This window comes from Marmota monax, unplaced genomic scaffold (assembly GCF_021218885.2).
Source record: "Marmota monax isolate L192 unplaced genomic scaffold, Marmota_monax_Labrador192_F-V1.1 WCK01_AAM20220418_F8-fsc00038, whole genome shotgun sequence".
NCBI classification, from domain to species: Eukaryota; Metazoa; Chordata; class Mammalia; order Rodentia; family Sciuridae; genus Marmota; species Marmota monax.
Window position 1 is genome coordinate 8,613,967 of NW_026692498.1, and position 20,197 is coordinate 8,634,163.

At 40.3% G+C, this 20,197-nt stretch overlaps 1 protein-coding gene across 3 annotated transcripts in view; it reads right to left on the bottom strand.

Annotated features, from left to right (window-relative positions):
- Positions 1-20,197, bottom strand: part of Rtn3 (reticulon 3) — a 63,963-nt gene that overhangs the window by 1,748 nt on the left and 42,018 nt on the right. For all 3 annotated transcript variants that reach the window (XM_058579538.1, XM_046445456.2, XM_058579539.1), the window contains 5 exons: positions 5,919-6,126; positions 3,334-3,472; positions 2,287-2,356; positions 1,724-1,770; positions 1,196-1,254 (listed from right to left, as the gene is read on the bottom strand). In XM_058579538.1, the coding sequence (XP_058435521.1) occupies positions 1,196-1,254; positions 1,724-1,770; positions 2,287-2,356; positions 3,334-3,472; positions 5,919-6,126 (523 nt within the window). The remainder of the gene's footprint in view (positions 1-1,195; positions 1,255-1,723; positions 1,771-2,286; positions 2,357-3,333; positions 3,473-5,918; positions 6,127-20,197) is intronic.

Here is a 20,197-nt window from a genome sequence, read left to right on the forward strand (position 1 = left end):
ACCCAATTCAAGCTCATAGCTCATACCGGCACTGAAGACGTTAGCTTTAAAGCCTAGCTATAATCACCTTTCACAAATAACTAGGGTAAATAGCCACTATATATATATATATTTGTGCTGTCTGTCTGATGTAGCTCAGCGGCAAAGTACCCTTGGGTTCAATTCCCAGTTTAAAAAAAAATCAAAAAATCAGGTGAAGATTCTGGCATCAAACCAGACCTACTGGATATACTCAGTTTCTTCTTTATTTTATTTTTTATAGTGCTGGGGATGGAACCCAGGACTTGCTCATGCTAGGCAAGTGCTCTATCACTGAGCTACATACATCTCTAGCCTACTCAGCTTTTTCTTGACAAACCTGGAGAAAGCACTAAAATCTCGGGTATGGAAGTAGCACACAGGGAATCTGTGGTACTTCTTTCTAAAAGAATACCTGAAGAAGGGAAGGGAGGAGGGGAGATGAAGGGAAGGCTCTGGGGAATGAGACTGATCAAATTATTTGGACGGATGAATGAGGCATATTGAATCTCACTATTATAGTGTATGATTCATGATATACCAATAAAAAGTTAAAAAGAGAAAAACTGAAGAAAGTATGGAATAATGTTAACATTTTACTTCAAATCATTGGTTTCATAATATTTGTTATGAATAACTGAAAATTAAAAAGCAGCTCCTTAATATAGGCGAGTCCTAGGTTCCATCCCCAGCACTACAATATTTTATTACTTGATTTAGGTATTACTTAAAAAAGAAAAGAGAGATTTGGTAATCACAGAAAACAGTTAGCTCAGCTGGGTATGATGATGTATGCTTATAGCCCCAGCTACTCGGAGGCAGAGGCAAGAGGTTTGCAAATTCGAGGCCAGCCTGGACAACTTGGCAAGACCCAGTCTCAAAATTAAAAAAATAAAAATAAAAAGGGCTGGGGGTGTAGCTGAGTGGCAGAGTGACCTTGGGTTCTATCTCCAGTACCACAAAAACAAACAAAAAAAACCCCTAAACTTGGTGGTACTAGATTTTGAACCCAGGGCAAGTGTTCTACCTTGCCCCCGACCCCCAATAAACAAAACAAAGTTTTTTTTTTTCAGGACGAAAATGGCTATCTTTGACATGGGCATTTTAGACAAAGGACTAAAAATAACCAGGGGAAAAAACACATCTCATGATGAAATGTGTTTCCAAATGTACTTACTTTTCAACAATTGACTTGGTTTGATCCCGGACGATGCCAACATAGTGATCAATCTGGGTCTTTAAGGAAAGAAAGAAGACTCAGCTGTAGTAACACATAGATTAATGTTTCAGACTTCAAATTATGCCAAGTTGTGTGAAAGTGAAAGCTTCTGCAAAGGTAAGCATTACTTGGTACTTCCTTTACTGGAGCATTCTACTATGTAAACATCTGCTTGCACCACCCTGAACAGCCTACAGCTAACCACCCCCCCCAAAATAAAAGAAACTGCTTCCTTTTACATTCAGTTTTTATTCATTAAGCACTTTTTCAACTTTTTGAAGAGATAATGCATCTATGCAATAAAACCTCGAAACATTTACACAAGGTGTAACAAGTAAGTCTCTTTCCCACCCACATCTCTTCTAGACATCTAGTTTCTCTCACTGGAGGAAAACACCGTGACCAATTTGAACACAAATTTGACTTTAAAATCAACTAAAATCAGTCATTTATCAACCAGCACACTGATTTGGAATAAATGCCTACCTTGTACTTCTCATAGACAATTGGGACGCTGAAGACGAGCAGCTCCGCTGAAAGACAGAATCACAGGACAGGGCAAGTGTAGGTGTGCATGAGATAGTCACAAAGTATCAAGACACAAGCAACTGCATCCATTTCCTCAGGAAATATAGGGTAACACACTTTCCTCAAAAGGACAGATCCTGGCCAGAGCTCCCAATTAAGAACCATTACAAAAAAAGAGTAGAGAAGTGTAAAAAACCACAAGCCTCTCTCAGGTATATAGGTTGCTTTCTTTGTCCTACAGATAACAATTTCCAAATTAAAAAAATGGCTATATTATAAATAAGATCCCCATTTTTAAACCAAATCTAGATAACTCTCCTTTACTTCCAGCTATTTTGAAATATCATTATAAATGGGACCATTTAACAAACTTGTGATCACAAGTTCCTCCAGTATCTAGTTCATAGTCTCTGGCTACTGAGATGGGACCACGTGGAACAAGTAGAGCCCTGCTGGACATCCTCTTTATTTATCCTCACTAATCACTTAAAGGAGCATGGACATTTTCCTTGCCACCTTACCAAGAATCAGAAGGGTGATTCCATTAAAAACGGCACCAACATAGGTCATCAGCCACATGAAGACAGCCAGCTGTGAAAGCCAATGTAAGAGGGGTTAAGCAGAAAACCAGTAAAGTTCATGTTAACTGATACCAATCACCTCTAGCTACCTAAGTGTGTATAAACACAGTGACCTATGACACATGATTTCAAAATGAAGGTTCCCTCACTTGCATTATACATTTAAGTGCATGAGAGAATTCTGTGGATCTCTTAGGTCCAAAGACTGTACCACTGCTGATTCTATTATCAGATATTCTTTTTTGGGGGGTACCAGAGATTGAATTTAAGGGCACTCAACTGCTGAGCCACACCCCAGCCTTATTTTGTATTTTATTTAGAGACAGGGTCTCACTGAGTTGCTTAGTGCATTGCTGTTGCTGAGGCAATCTTCCTGCCTCAGCCTCCCAAACTGCTGGGATTACTGGCATGTGTCACCGCACCAGTTTATTACCAGATAATCTGATGTTCATTCTCTAATAGGAGGTGACAGCTTCTCATGATTTTTTTTTTTTTGGTAGTGGGGATTGAACCCAGGGGTGCTCTACCACTGAACTACATCCCCACACCTTTTTATTTTGAGACAGAGATGCTTAAAGCCTTGCCAAGTGGCTGAGGCTGGCCTTGAACTCTTGATCCTCCTGCCTCAGCCTTCTGAGCCACTGGGATTACAGGTGTGTGCCACCATGCCCAGCTCATGATATCTGTATAACTTATTTTTTTTATGTTTAACAATGACATCAACAATACTTTTTTTTTTTTTTTTGCTTGCAATACTGGGGATTGAACCCAGGGCCCTGCACAAGAGCTCTTGATACTGAACTAATCTCCCTAGCCCTTGGTGACAGCTTTCTCTACTGACTACTACCTTCATTTTCACAAGATGACTGAGCTAAGCATATGTTTGTTTTTGTCTGATAAAACCCTATGCACCATTTTACCTCTGAATCAAAATCCAGACCCTGATTTTTCTTAGTTTCACCACCAAAAACTGCAGAAGCAACTAACCTTCAAGGAGTCGACCAGATCTTCCACCAGAAAGAGACGAATGATGAGTTTTAGGGCCTTGTTGACATGCACCATGGCAGCATTCATGTAATTATGGAAAGCTTCTGAGGACAGTGTAATGTCCACATCCAGGTAGGCTCTTTCAGAGGAAGAAACAACGGTCACATGTTTGAAATAAGAGGGAGCATTCTCTGTCAGCACAGCAGTTCTTGAGGGTTAAAGTGGCCTCTAGGGTGCATTTTAGAAATCTCTGGCATATTTTTTGCTATCATGGGGTGAAAACAATATCATCATTTAGTGGGCAGAGACAAAGATGCCAGACGTCTGCAAAGTATGGGGCAGTCATACACAGTGAAGAATTGTCCTATGTTCTATGTAAATTTGATTCCCTCAATGAATATTCAAAAAAAGGTGAATCCATTTATAATTAAATGGCCGTAACATATGGCTCAGTGGTAGAGCACTTGCCTAACATGTGGGAGACACTGGGTTCAATTCTCAGCACTGCATATAAATAAATGAATAAGGCAGGTGCAGTGGCGCACGCCTATAATCCCAGCGGCTCAGGAAGCTGAGGCAGGAGGATCATGAGTTCAAAGCCAGCCTCAGGAAAAGCAAGGGGTTAATAAGCAACTTGGTGAGACCCTGTCTCTAAATAAAATACAAAATAGGGCTGGGGATGTGGCTCAGTGTTTGAGTGCCTTAGAGTTCAATCCTCAGTACCAAAACCAAATAAATAAATAAAAGGCCCATCAACAAGTAAAAATATATATTAAAAATAATAATAATAAATCACAAGATTATTGTGAGGATTGAATGCCATAAGAAGTTTATAATTAAAAAAAAAAAAATCCTGAGTTTTCTAAAACTACACTACTGTCACATGTTTTAGGCAAGTGATCTGCCACTGAGCTATAGCCCTAGGCCCTAAAACCATACTCCGTTTATGATTTGTTTCCCATTTTGGAAAATCACATCTGCACTAGTGATTACAGAGGTAGGTGCAAGAATCCAACTCCACTATGCTACTGGGTATGGTCATATTCAAGCAACTAAATATTGGCTGATAGTCATTTATAATGAAGTAATATGTCTATGTTTCACATTTTTATAATTGATCTGTTTTGAAACTACATTTGAAGCTAGATCACATTATCTATGAATTTCATTCAGAATGATAAAGAAGGCATTTAAAATATTTGTTTAAAAAATAATAAATTTGACAGAGCTGAAAACCTTAGAAAAAATTCCAGGGTTCTGTCCCCAGATACTACAGGACTGAGATGTAACCATGCGCTCATTACCTGTTCATTCCCTCAATACTGACTGCATGCCTCTTGCATACCAGACATTCTGCTACATGCTGGGATGTCAGGAAAGGTGAGGCCACTTTTACTACCTTTAGGAGCCCCCTAGTCATGGGGAAAATGGAAGAGTAAATAGGCTTTTTTCCCTTCGTATTTATTAAGAAAATACTTACAATTATGTGTAAGAGTTTTAAAAATTAGGTATTGTAATTAATAAAATTTCATGAAACATTTTTTAAATATTTTTTTAGACACAATATCTTTATTTATTTATTTTTATATGGTGCTGAGGATTGAACCCAGGGCCTTGCACATGCTAGGCGAGTGCTCTACTGCTGAGCCATAACCTCAGCCCATAAAACATTTTTTTTATATCTACAAGTGTCATGCAGAAAAGAACAATACTCCCTTAAGATATCAGAGCATGTTGCATAGCAGTAAAATTTATTCACACATTCATTCTGTGCTACTGACTTATTAAAATTAATTGGCAAGAAAATTTTAATGGCACTTGACTTAAGTTTTTTCTTCTTTTACAGAAGGAAAGTATATGCACAGCATGGTGGCCAGAAGGCGTTCAGCTGCAGTGCTGAGGTCATAGCAGGGCTTCTTCCTCTATGAGAAAAGGGCTTTTTAAAAAACTGTCATTTGCTAGTGTTTATGTTTTTATGGGTTAAGAATTTCAAGAAGAAAAGATCTGTTAAAGTGACAGCACAATCAGAAAAGCTAGAAACTGGATCCTAGAAATGCATGACCTACCAACTTGATTCTGGGATTATTAAAACCAAATGAGAGATATGGATGCCACCAAGAACACAGGTCCAGTTAAGATTTCAAAGCCATTTCAAGATTCATCCACATGGGGGCTGGGGTTGTAGCTCAGTGGTAGAGCGCTTGCCTTGCATGTGTGAGGCACTGGGTTCGATCCTCACCACCACATAAAAATAAATAAATAAAATAAAGATATTGTGTCATATGGGAGGCTCATAGGCAAGAGCGACCGCATGAATGAGCACAGCTCTCGGTGTGCTGCACTTGCCGTCATGCTCAGGGTTTAGTCCTCTTTGATCTTAAAGTGTAAGCCTTTAGTGTGTAAAAAAACGGTTTGGGCCACTTCTTAGGGTAATCATAGTCTCTAGGAGATGAATAATGTCACCAGTCAGCTCCATGAAACCCTATATTTCTTGCTTTTTATTTAGGTCCAATTTTCAGACTGGACCAGTCTCAGCAAACCCCTCCACTGAAATGTGGAATATTGTGTGTGATACTTCAACTCACTTGAATGGATGGCCTTCTTCTGATTTCTGTACAGCTTGGATGACAGACTTGTAGACTCTGAAGCTGATGGTGACAGAGAGAAGGGCCAGGATGAGGTAAGAAACCACACTGATGACACTGAAGGCTGCCAGGGACAGCAGCATGATCAGTGTGGTGCCAAAGACAAACCCAGTCTTCTTCACATCTCGCCAGAAAATCAGATCGTGCACTGCCAAGAGAAAGGGAATGTGAGTTGCAGAAGCAGGAACTGCTCTGGATGAGCTCTGCGCACCTGTGTGGTGTCCCACTAGCATAGAGAATCTGACACTTAAAAGAATTTATTTTAAATATATATATATATATGTATATATATATATATATTATTTTTTTTTTTTGAGAGAGAGAGAGAGAGAGAGGGAGAGAGAATTTTAATATTTATTTTTTAGTTTTCGGCCGACACAACATCTTTGTTTGTATGTGGTGCTGAGGATAGAACCCGGGCCGCACACATGCCAGGCGAGCGCGCTACCGCTTGAGCCACATCCCCAGCCCCTAAAAGAATTTATTTTAGCTGCTCAAGTCCACTAATGTAAAGTCTCATTGACCTTAAATGTTTTGGCAGAAAGGATAATAGAACTGGGCACAGTGGTGTACACCTGTAATTCCAGTGACTTGGGACGATGAGGCAGGAAGATTGCAAGTTCAAGGCTAGCCTTGGCAACTAAGTAAGGCCCTGTCTCAAAATAAAAAACAGAAAGGGGTGGAGATGCTGCTCAATGGTAAGGCATCCTTGAGTTCAACCTTGGTACTTACTGACATATATACACACATCCATAAAAAGGATGCCAGGGCTGGGGATATAGCTCAGTTGGCAGAGTGCTTGCCTTGCATGCACAAGGACCTGGGTTTGATTCCCAGCACCACCAAAAACAAAAACAAACAAACAAAAACCAGAGTGAGGCTGGCAAAATTTTGGTAACTGTTGACTAAATGAAGCAAACAAGGTTGGTGTGGGCGTCTGTGGTTCTAGCACTATGGAAGCTAAGGAAAGGTGATCACCTGAGCCTAGGAATTTGAAGCCAGACTGGACAACATGGCAAATTCTAGTCAAAACCAACTGATAACGCCTACAAAGCTAACCAGAAATGTATAATTAGGGTAGGGGCAAAAAAACGTTGGTGATAAAAACAGACCAATCTCAATTAGTGTTACAATGAAACACAAGTCTGTGTTAATCTGAAGAGGTTTCAGGAAGGACAATGAGTTTGGGACAATATAATTATTCAGACTACTACATATATATAATACATACATACATACACACACACACACACACACACACACACACACACATATAAAATTTACCCCCCATCTTTTGTGGTGCTGGGGATTGAACCCAGGGCCTTGAGCACATGAGACAAGCAATCTTGCCTCAAGTTACACCCTTAGCCCTAATTTTACTTTTTTTTTTTTTTGGTACTGAGGATTGAATCCGGGGTGCTCTACCAATGAATTACATCCTGTCCTTTTTATTTCAGACACATCTTGAGAAGTTGCTAATGCTGCCCTTGAACTTGTGATCCTCCTGCCTCAGTCTCCTGAGCTGCTGGGATTATAGGCATGTGCCACTGCACACAGCTCTTAATTTTTACTTTTTAAGAGACAGGGCCTCCTTATGTTGCTTAGGTTGGCTCTGAATTCCTGGACTCGAGTAATCTCTCTGTCTCAGCCTTCTAATCAGTTGGGACTACAGGTGCATGGCCAAACCATAATACTTTAAAAAGCAAGTGGGGTAATTTAATTGTCGTGTCGAGGAAATAGCTATAAACCTGGACAATTCCAGGCAACCAGATCTTATGGTTGGGAATCTAAAAACTGGAAGAATCTAAGTTCTTGTACTTTAAAACACCTCAAACTGGATGGCAGGCTGGTAACTACTTCCAATCTAGGCTCTGTAAAAGGCTGACACTTAAGTAGTAGCCCTACAGTGACTTTCCTCCCATCTACTCTGTTTAAAAAAAGAGCAAGACTTTTGGAGATAGACAAGAATTTCAGTGTTAGTAATTTCCAACCATATTACTTAAACCTGTTTAAGACTGCATATTCTCAATTGTAAAACAAATAAAATGACATCTATTTCCTAGAGTTGCTTCAAGGATAGGTTAGTGCCGGGAGAATGCTCTGCACTGTAACTGACATGCAGTAAACATTTAAACTTTAACTGCAATCAAATACAATTAGCATGAAAGACTGTGATTTGAGATCAAATGAACCTGAGCTGACCAATGACATCTACTCCTTCCCCATGTTCAGCTCCAATACTCTCTGAAAACATTTCTCTCAAGCCTAATTTTGCCCAAACTTAATATGAGTACAACTCAAAATCAAGAACATTATTAAAAAGATGCTGATTGGGGGGCTGGGGTTGTGGCTCAGCGGTAGAGCGCTCGCCTAGCATGTGCGGGGCGAGGGGGCTGGGTTCGATCTTCAGCACCACATATTTAATAGATAAAATAAAGGTATTGTGTCCAACCACAACTAAAAGAAAAAAAAATATATATATATATTTAAAGATGCTGATTGTATAGAAGAAATGAGCACTGGTTCAGAGATTCTGGCCAGGGGAGGTGACTCATGAGGAGAGGAAAGGGGCGTTATAATTACTGATGGGAAGTCTAATCATAGGTAGTAGTGCTGCAGAGCAGGTTGAAATCTGGGAGACAATTCCGGCTCATATGACTGAACTGAGACTGCAGAGGAAGCCTAACAGAACACTGGCCAAGTAAGAGGGCAAATATCAAGTGGGAGAATCTGCTAGTGGTCAGAGTTCACCTGCTACAAGAGCGTTTCAACATGGAATGCTTAGAGGCTCAAGGCCACCAGTAGTAGAACAAAGTGATTTCATGTGCTTCTCTGGATGCAATGCACTGAGAAGGATAGAACAGTACTTCTGTGATATTCCTGCCCCAAACACACAACTTGAATCTAGAGAGAGAATACCAAGCAAGACAGTCTCAAAACAACTGACCTAGGGCTGGGGATGTGGCTCAAGCAGTAGCACGCTCGCCTGGTATGCGTGCGGCCCGGGTTCGATCCTCAGCACCACATACACACAAAGATATTGTGTCCGCCGAAAATTAAACAATAAAAATAAATAAAAATTATTAAAAAAAAAAAAACAACTGACCTATAGTCTACAAAAGGATTAATGCTGTGAAAGAGAAAGAAGAACCTTCAGATTAAAGGAGAGTAAAGACACAAAACCAATATGTAAATGCCAAGTATGATCCTACACTGGACTTGGAAAAGGAAGTCAAAATAGCTATGAAGGTATCAGTAGGACAAGGACAGAATTTGTGAATGAAAAGCACTGAACCAATGCTAAATTTCCTAAATGTGGTTAAGTGTACAATGATTATGTAAAACAAATAACAAAAGTTTTTGTTTCAAGGAAATACCCTCCAGGGTATTCAGAGTAAAGAAGGAGGAAGCTTGCAAAACTCCAAAATGGTCCAGAAAAAAAAAAAAACAAAACAAACAAACCAGAACTATAGAGAAGAAGGGAGCAAAAAAAGCACAGGTGGCCAAATGTTAATAACTGGTGAGCTAGCGCCTGTCAAGGTCACATGGGGGCTTTTTGTACACCGCTTGCAGTTCTTCTGTAAATCTGAATATTTGAAAGAGAAAAAAAAAATTAGAGGATAATGCTGAGGCCCAGAGAGAAAAGGACCTTGATGTACCAGAGAAGGACAAGGCGATAAATAGCCTAAAAGCAAATTAGAAATTCCTACCTTTGTGTTAAGTTGAAAATGTCACCCTGTCTTATGAACTTTACTGCCATCTGCTGGAACCCTAGGATAAGATGGTCAAACCTACAATGACAACACATGGCTAGTGCCCTCTAGGGGCCTGCAGTACATGCACCACAGTACAGAAAGCCCTGGACCAGAGGGAGCATCCTGATTGACAGGGAACCAAGAGCTTGGAAAAGAAGGCCCGGATGCATTACAGCTCATGGCCTGCTCTTTCTTTATTCAGGTGCTGGCTCAGTATGACTGCCCACCTTGTCTAACATCCCCTTCTCTCTCAACTCTCTATCCCATTACCCAGCTTTTTCTTTAGCATTGTCACTTAAATTATATCTGTAGAGGCCTCTTCATATCCATTACTGAGTGCTTAAACATGGGCCAGCTAGTGACCGAAGGACAGCATAAACACAACCGATCTGTTTCCCGAGAATGACCCCTTATACTCAATCTATCAAGCACAGAGACCAGGGATCCTGAGTACAGAATACCAAAGAAAGGGAACTGGCGTGATGTTTGGAAACTTTTGGGAAAGACGAGAATGAATAATACAAGGAAAAAAGGTGAGAAATAAGGTAGGCGTCAAGTTTTAAAATGTGAGGTCACTAGACCTCGTATTCATTTCATAAACAGGACACCAGGAAAAGGTTGTAATGGTTTGTTTCCATGAAAATTTCTCTTCATTCTTTTCTATTTTCATTCATGTGTTCTTTCTGCCTCAGTATAGTACTTTAAAACAGAAGATTCCTAAAAGAGTTTTCTTTCTTTCCATTTCCACTCTATTCTTCTTTCATGTGTTTTATTAAGTACCCATTATGTGCTGGGCACGTGCTAGGAGTCACAGCTGTGAATAAGGCAAACAAGATCTTTACTTACATTTCACAGGGGAAGAAAGGAAATATATATAATGAAAATGTTGGGGCTGGGCTTGTGGCTCAAATGGTAGAGCGCTTGCCTAGCATGTGAGAGGAACTGGGTCTGATCCTCAGCACCACATAAAAATAAAATAAAGATATTGTATTGGGCTGGGGTTGTGGCTCAGTGGTGGAGCACTCTGCCTAGCAAGTGCGGGGCCCTGGGTTCGATCCTCAGTACCACATAAAAATAAATAAATAAAGGTATAATGTCCAACTACAACTAAAAAATAAATATATAAAAAAATTGCATCCACCTAAAACTGAAAAATGAATATTTAAAAAAAAGAGAGAGAAAGTGTCCCCCTATAAGAGTGGATCACAGAATATAAACCTATGGGCTATGTGGGTGGTTTTTTTTTTTTTGGCACTGGGTACTTTACCACTGAACTACATCCACAGACCTTTTGAGATGGTATTGCTAAGTTGCTTAGGGCCTTACTAAATTACTGAGGCTGGCATAAAATTTGTGATCCTCCTGTCTCAGTTTCTGAATGGCTGGGATTATAGGTGTCTAGCACTGTGCCTGGCCCACTGAACTTTACTGAGAAGAATGTGTGCAGGAAGGCAATCAGAAAAGCCTCTCTGCAGACTGGACACTACAGGTGAGATACAAAGGTGGGAAAGAGTTGAATGCAAAAACCCAGGGGAGGAATATTCCAGGGCAGGGAACACCCACAAGGACTGTTGGCAGAGTGGTATTTGGACTTGTTTAGGAAAGGTCAGCTAGATGGTTTTAAAACAGGAATTTAGGGATACAGAAAAAAATAATAAACTGAGTCTCAAAACAGAACTACCCATAAACCTTTAGAATGCAGGCAATAAATATTCACGAACCTCTAAAATGCAAAACAAGCATCTCGAGCAACCTTGGGTAATACAGCCCATGTCCTCAGCCCACAACCTTGCCCACAAACAGTAACACGATGTGAGGTAAATACTCAAGCACAGGGAGAGCTGATATAAGACTATAACTTTGCCCTGATTTCAACTCTAGTCCTGCTTGTAGCTACTGTCCCTCTATAAATATTAACACACCACATGCTCTGGTTGGAGTCTCTCCTCTAGAGATGGCCAGCATTCTCCCTCACATGAGTATTCCTTGTTTTACTCCAAAAGCTTCTCACTATTGAGATGGCCTGCATTCTCCCTTCAATGTGCATTTCTTGCTTTACCCCAAAACACTTCTCTCTTGAGACAGCCCATTCTCCTTGGAATGTGTCTGCTTTCTGAAATAAATGAATCTGTATCTCTGGCTGGCACACATGATGAAATTCTTTCCTGTCATGTTTGCTAAGGACCCCACTTGTGCTGAATCAAAGTCTTAATACAGGTAAACCCCTACCTCCTACCCAGGTAATAGTTAGGGAAAGGGAGACTGGCTGGATTGCAGAACACTTCCAGAGAACAAGAAGGTTAAGAAGCTTGGTCCCACTAAAAACGGCAAGCAAGGCCTGGGGATACAGCTCAGTGGTGAACATTTGCCCAGCATGTTCAAGGCCTTGGGTTCAAACCCCATTCCAAAGGAAGGAAAAAAATCAAGCAGGGCAATAACATGATGTACTCTTTTTAAAAAAATATTTTTATTTTTTAGTTGTAGTTGGACACAATACCTTTATTTTATTTATCTTTATGTGGTGCTGAGGATCGAACCCAGGACCTCGCACGTTGCTAGGCAAGCGTTCCACCGCTGAGCTACATATAACCCCAGACCTGTAACTTTTTTTTTTTTAAAGAGAAACACTTGCTATTATTTGCTGTTATACAGAAAAATGGATTGGGATGGAGCACAAGTGAACGCAGGGAGACCTGGAGGCTATTATGGAAGTGTAAATGAGAAACATGTGGTCATTTAGGTTAGGATGGTGTGACGATAATGAGAAAAACCAAATTTAAACTCAGTTTCTGCTGGGCATGGTGGTGCATACCTGTAATCCCAGTGACTTAGGAGGCTGAGCCCTAAGCAACTTAGTGAGACCCTGTGTCAAAATGAAAAATAAAAAGGGTTGGGGAGATAGCCCAGTGGTAAAGCACCCTAGGTGCAATGCCAGGTACTAAAAACAAAACAAAAACCCCTCAGTTTCTCCCAGTATAATCTCAATAAGAAACTATCGTGGAAATTCTAAACAGTTTAGGAATTGTGTGCCAGGAATAGATAGGGAGTGTCAGGATGAGAGGGAAGATCTGAGCTATATTTTGAAACCAGAACTTGGGGATGGGATTGAATGTGGGGGGGACAAAGGGTAGGGGAGAAGGAGTATGAATGACATCTAGATCCCAGTCTGAGCAAAATGGATGGCTGTGGTATTATTTACTGATATGAAGAAGAATGAAGGGCAGGGAGTACTACCTTTGGGATGGAGGGATGAGATACCCATTACTAAGCAAGGTGGGCAGATTCATCATTGTGGAACACACAGGCAAGTCTGAGCTGGAGATACACGTTTGAAAGTCATAGCACACAATTTAGAAGTCATGGGAATGGATGTTGTTACCCAGTACCGATACAGAAGGTGGGCCAGATCGATTCTGAGGTATTCCAATATCTAGTAGCCAAGTAGAAGTGCAACTAGTGAGAGGAAACTGAGTAAATACCCAGGAGGTGTTAACAGTGGTCCATTTTATGCTCTGAATATAGCCCTTGCTGCTCTGCCACTGCAACTTATATATTTATTTTTTAGTTTCCGGGAGGACACAACATCTTTGTTTGTATGTGGTGCTGAGGATCGAACCTGGGCCGCACGCATGCCAGGCGAGCGCGCTACCCCTTGAGCCACATCCCCAGCCCTGCAACTTATTTTTAAAATGAACATGTTTCTTTCTCTTCCTCTCTCCCTGTCCTCCCTAATTTGGGGAGACAGGATTATCTTTCCTCCCATCCTAAACAGAGTTATCTGTCCTTGAGTACACACCCACCACAGGAAGGAAGTAATTCAGATTTGGGGATGTCACAGAAGATCTCAGAAACGATGGTTTCCCAAACTAACAAATGAATTACAACTCCAAAAGAGAATGCTTGGAATATAGGCTTCGATTTGCCTCTTTAAAAACCTCCTGTTGGAACTGGAGTTGTGGCTCAGTGGTAGAGCACTTGCCTAGAATGTGTGAGGCACTAGGTTCGATTCTCAGCACTGCATACAAATAAATAAAGGTCCATCAATATCTAAAAAATAATAAATAAATAAATAAATACCCTCCTGTTTCCCCTGATGGAATCACAGCCTCTGGGACAGGAGTCCCCTGCGTTTCTCCTTTGCTAGCAAAGCAATAAAACCTTTTCTTTTTTCTCAAAACTGTGGTTGACACCAGGGACAAGGAATGAGCTTTTGGTAACCGAGGCAGGGGACCATTAGGACAGTGTGAATCACAGAAGCAGAAAGGAGTATCTTTGAAGAAGAGGACATAAAAACTGGCTAATTCTGCTGAGGATGAATAAGAAAAAAGTCACCTTGAAATCGGCAATATGGAGATATTGGTGACCTGGACAGAGTGGTGGGAACATTAACGACTAGAGGCAGCTGGAGCAGATTATTGGTGAAGACGTGGAGGCAGTATGAGAAAAAATGCTGCGCAAGTATGGCTGTGGAAGTAGAGGCATTCGGAGCTAAGGGACAGATTAGATGGAGAAAACACCAAAGCAAGCTTATGTGCAGACACAAACAGGGACAAGATAGCCGCAGAGGCAGTGAAGTCCAAAAGAAGGCAGGGAAGGCCATACAAATGGCCAAAAAGCCATGAAAGATGCGCCAGATCATTAGGAGAAATGCATACCAAAATCAAGAGAACCCACTAGGATGACTATAGTACATAAAAAAGGACATAATGGTAAGGACACGGAATGATTAGAACCACGGAACATTTTTATATTCCCACAAAAAAATTTCTCCTGATGATCTGGCACATCTTTCATGTGTGCTTTGGTGTTTTATGGACAGAAAGTAGATTCATGGTTATCTGGGCCTGGGATGGTAGGAAATGGGAAGTAACTGGTAATGAATACATGTTTTTTTTTTTTTTAAATTTTTAATTTAAAAAAAGTAATTAAAATATTTTTAGTTATAGATAGACACAACACCTTTCTTTCTTCCTTCCTTCCTCCCTTCCCTCCCTCTCTTTCTTTTTTTCTTGTGTTGAGGATCAAACCCAGTGCCTCACATGTGCTAGACAAGTGCTCTACCACTGAACCATAACCCAGCTCCTGGGTATAGGGTTTCTTTTCCTTTATTCCTTTTTAGTTTTTTAGGGCCTGGGGATGGAACCCCCAGAGCCTTGCATGTGCTAGGCAAGTGCTCTTCCAAGGAGCTAAGCCCTCCACATGCCCTTCCCCTTTCTTTTAAAGAAATGGGGTCTCACTATGTTGCCCAGGCTGGCCTTGAACTCTGGGCTCAAGTGATCCTCCTGCCTTAGCCTCCCAAGCAGATGGAATCACATACGCTTGTCACAGTTTCCTGGGTTTCTTTTTCAGGGGGACTAAAATCATAAAAAATTAGACTGTTGTAATGGTTACACAAACCTGTAGTAAAAGCCATATAAAAACCACTGAGGGGCTGGGGATATAGCTCAGTTGGTAGAGGGCTTGCCTCATATTCACAAGGTCCTGGGTTCAATCTCCAGCACCACTGGGGCGTGGGGGAGAACCAGTGAGCCTGAATTATACACATTGAATGAATGAACTTAAATTCTTGACTTATGTATATTTAAAAAGTGAAATAAATCCACAATTATAGACAGATTTCAATCCCACTTTCTCCATAATTGGTAGAACAAGTGGAAAGCCAATGAAAATACAGAAGACTCGAATAACACTGTCAACCAATTTGACCTTCCTGACATTATAGAACACCCTATTCAACCAAAGCAGAATATACACATATGCATGAAACATTTACCAACATTTATATGAACGAAATCCTGAACCATCAAATAATCCCAATAAACCTAAAAGGATTCAAGTCACTTTTCTGCATGAGGTTGGGGGATGGAACCAGGGCCCTGTGCATGCTCTACCACTTGGCTTCACTTGCAGCCCTCAAGTTAATTATGCTAATTACAAGATAATCATATAAAATACCCAGACAATCCTCAATATCTATAAACTAAATACCACATTTCTAAACAACCCATGAGTCAAACAAGAAATCAACACGAAAATAAAATATTTTGAATTGAATGAGAATGAAAACACATTAATAGTTGTGGGATACAGCTATAAAAGTAGCTACTCTAAAGCAGTAGAGGAATAATGACACCACGAACGTGCCTGTATTAAAGAAGCAAACCAGTGGTATTGGCTTCAACCTTAGGAAACTAAAAAGAACAATTAGAGGGCTGGGGGAATATAACTCAATGGTAGAACATGTGTGAGGCTCTGGGTTTCACCCCTAGCAACATCAAAATAAACAAATATGCCAGGCCTTAAATTCAACCCCCAGTACCAGGAGGGGGAGGGGAGTTCTACCAACCACTCACAAATATACCTATTAACCCAAGATCGAAATACGGAAACAGGGCTCATTCTTACTCCTCTTTCATCTCCTTCAATTTAACAACAGGGACACAGAAAGTCTACCTTCTTGAATTTACATAGGAAAATAAAGATCTTAATTTTGATTAATTTTCATAGAAGATCCTTAAACATTTTTATGACTATAATTTTTAAAAAAGATTTTATTAGTTGTTGATGGACCTTTATTTACTTATATGTGGTGCTGAGAATCAAACCCAGTGCTTCACACATGCTAGACAAGCACTGTACCACTGAGCCCCAGCCCCAGTGACTATAATTTAATTCATACAAGCAGACTACTTAGAGGATATTGTACCACCCCTGTGGCTCTCACTTGAATGTGAGAAGAGAAACAGACTGCAAGATGGGAAGTGGGCCCCGACTCTAGGGAGGTTCAAAACATGACCTTTTTCCATGCTGCAAACAAACAGTTGCTTCTCTAAAGATTCTTTCTTATTTTTTAATTTTTTGTATTATGGGAGTTTGAGCCCAGAGGTGCTTTACTATTGAGCTATGCCCTTAACCCCTTTTATTTTTGGAGACAGGATCTCCCTATGTTGCCTAGACTGACCTCAAACTTGAGATCCTCCTGCCTCAGTCTCCCAAGTGCTGGGAATACAGGCCTGTACCACTTCCCTAGAGATTCTGATGCCTCAAGTAGAGAACCACTGCTCAAGAGAACCTCTGGTACAGACATGGAATGTCCTTTTCACTGGGTGAATTGAGTGTATCTTGGCTACTCTGAAACAGAAGACAACCACTGAGAGTTGATGGGCTAAGAATCTTCTGTTCCACTAGTATACAATCTTGTGGAGACACAATGAAAAAACTTTTTTGGCTAATCTCTTCCAAAAGTCCTAAAGAGAACTGGCCCCCATGACTTCCATTGGGTACTGGAAAAACAGGCCAAAAATTTTCAAAAAAATCAAAGCCAGTGTCTCTTTACCTTTTAGATTATAACTTTATCTTTAATATCATGTTACCTAAATTTTATTTTCATTTGAAAGAATTTTTTTCTAGCTATGTCAATGTTTAAAATCTTGTGACAAATTATTGTGCTGTGCAAAATCTTTTTATTATTTGAACCTACTTTAAAGGCCTCTTAAAATCAAATCATCAAATTATTTTGCTTGTGGCAATGAAGCTTCTGAAAAAGAATGGCAGTAACAACCAAGAGTGTTTCTATTGATGGTGGGATTATAAATAATTCCTCACTGAGCTGCTTAGTGCTCCGCTTTTGCTGAGGCTGGCTTTGAACTCACGATCTTCCTGCCTTAGCCTCCTGAGCTGCTGGGATTACAGGTGTGTGCCACCACACCCAGCAATTCCTTCTTTTTATTTTCCAAGTCTTCTATAATATGGTCATATTACTTTTTTTTTTTTTAAACCACAGATTGAACCAGAGGCACTTAACCAGTGAACCACATCCCCAGGCCTTCTTACTTTTTATTTAGCAACAGGGTGTCACTAAATTGCTTAGGGTCTTGCTAAGTTGCTGAGGCTGGCTTTGAACTTGTGATCTTCCTGACTCAGCCTACAAAGTTGCTGGGATTACAGGCATGTGCCACCATGGTTTGGCAGTCCTATTATTTTTATTGCAAAAATTAAAAATGCCCATGTTATTTAATTTTTTTTTTTTAAAGAGAGAGGAGAAGGAAGGAGGGAGGGAGGGAGGGAGGGAGGGAGAGAATTTTTTAATGTTTATTTTTTAGTTTTCGGCAGACACAACGTCTTTGTTTGTATGTGGTGCTGAGGATCGAACCAGGGCCGCACGCATGCCAGGCGAGCGCGCTACCGCTTGAGCCACATCCCCAGCCCAACCCATGTTATTTAAAAATTAAAAATGCCCATGTTATTTAAGGATGTCAGGTGCAGTACCCATAATACACCAAAAGAGGGCATGTGCACACACCATGGTAATCTCAGGCTAAGGAAAAACATGAGCCTAAGTGGTTTTCAGCAGGAACAGCAGTGAACCTTGTTGACTCCTTACCCATTTACTCTGTTACTCAATTTGGGGAAAGATCTTGGTTTGATTCAAAGTTCACTCATTCCCAAAGGTCAACTCAATTTAATTTCCCAAGTACACACTTCAGTAGAAAAGAAAGGCTGTTCAAACACTTATTCTGAAAAGGAATAAGTGTGAAAGAAATTTCAAGGTTTAGTAGTCAATCCACTTTAACGTCATTTTAAAAGAACAAAATTCAAGGACCTGTACAGTTTATTTTTCTTGCAACAGTTTTTCAAAATATAACAATATGTAACACACCTAAGAAAATTTAAACATGTGAAATAATTAAATGGAAAAAAAGTGCCAGACTTTATGATCACAAAAGGAAAAACTGTTCATTAATGTAGGAGAAAGCCAGAAATGTAGCTTATTAATTTATTTACTGGTACCAGGGATTGAACTCAGGGGTGCTTAACCACTGAGTCACATCCCCAACCCTTTTTGTTTTGACACAGGGTCTAAGTTGCTTAGGGCCTAACTAAATTGCTGAGGCTGGCTTTGAACTTGTGATCCTCCTGCCTCAACTTCCTGAGCTGGGGGATGTACCTTAATGATAGAGTGCTTGCCTAGAATACATAAAGCCCTGGGTTCCATCCCAGCACTGAAAAATAAATAAATAAACAAATAAGAGTGAATAGGCACTTAAAAAAAAAAGAACAATTTATGTAAAGAAAAAGACGTGCATTTCCACATGGATTATTTCTCTTTTTGATAGAGAGCAGATGATGTTTGTAAATTGTAAAAGAGAGCAGATGATGTTTGTAAATTTTAGATTCAAATTTTGTGGCCACTGAAATGGGTTAATAGTCTGCTCTGCTACAGATTGCCTTAACCAAAGAAATTCCCCTGAAAATGGCACAGAAGAATCATTGAAGGAAGACAAAGCTGCCACTGTCAAATACAGACACACATGCCTTTGGCCGCAGAAAAGTCGGCAGCAGGCCAAAGAAATTTGTAGGAAACCCTTTCAACTAACATTCTCTCAGACTCAGAAAAAATAGTTTTTCGTTCACTAAAATAACCTAACATCGCCTTTGCCCTCAATTTCAGATTTATAAAGCACAGAAAACAAAATGGCATTGACTACTCCTCCCCAACTGGATAGCCGGGTGGATCTGAAAATGTGAACTTCTGTCCTTAGTTTATCTAAAGAATAAAGATAACAAATGCAATGCTCAATCAAGATGGAATGGATAAAACACAACACTAATCTTAGTTTTCTATCCCCCCACCCATTAAGACTGGCAGGTTTTTGTATATGTTGGACAACTATACAATTTACAAATTCAAACAGTACAGCTACTGTGGTAGCCCATGCCAGCCACCTCAGCTACTCAGGAGGCTGAGGCAGAAGGATTTCAAGCAAGGCCAGTTTGGAGAACTTAGCAAGCTCCTGTCTCAAAAATGAAACATAAAAAGAGTTGGGGGATGTAGCTCAATGATTAAGTATCCCTGATTCAATCTCTGGTATGAAGTGGTGGTGGTATGTGTGTGTAGGGAACAACAAACTCAATACAGATTTAAACTTCCAGAAGCTAATGGAAAACACTAGTTAATTGCTAACAACTGTGAAAGATCAATCAAATTTAGTAAGTAGTTTAATGTCCCCACCCCTCCACCTTCTTGTACTGGGGACAGAACCCAGGGCTTCACATGTGCTTAGTCATGTGTTCTGACACACACACCCAGCCCCTCACCTAATTACTTCTAATTCAGCTTTCTATTCTAGTGAGGTTATGTCAACATATTTCTTCTATGGTTTGACACACTTGGACACATGCTTCTTTTTATGAGTGCTGGGTATTTAACCCAGAGATGCTTTACCACTGAGTCACATCCCCAGCTCTTTCTTTTGAGATAGGGCCTTGCTAAGTTGCTGGGGCTTGTCCTGCAAAGTTATAGGTGTGCCCCACGACATCTGACCACATGTGCTTCTTTGGCAGTTTGTAAACTAATGTGGATGGGATAGAGCTTCAGACTATAACAATATGTGACAGTAACACTGATTAATAAATCTCACATATCAAAGAAAACTCAGCTTCCCTGACATTGTCCCTTGATCA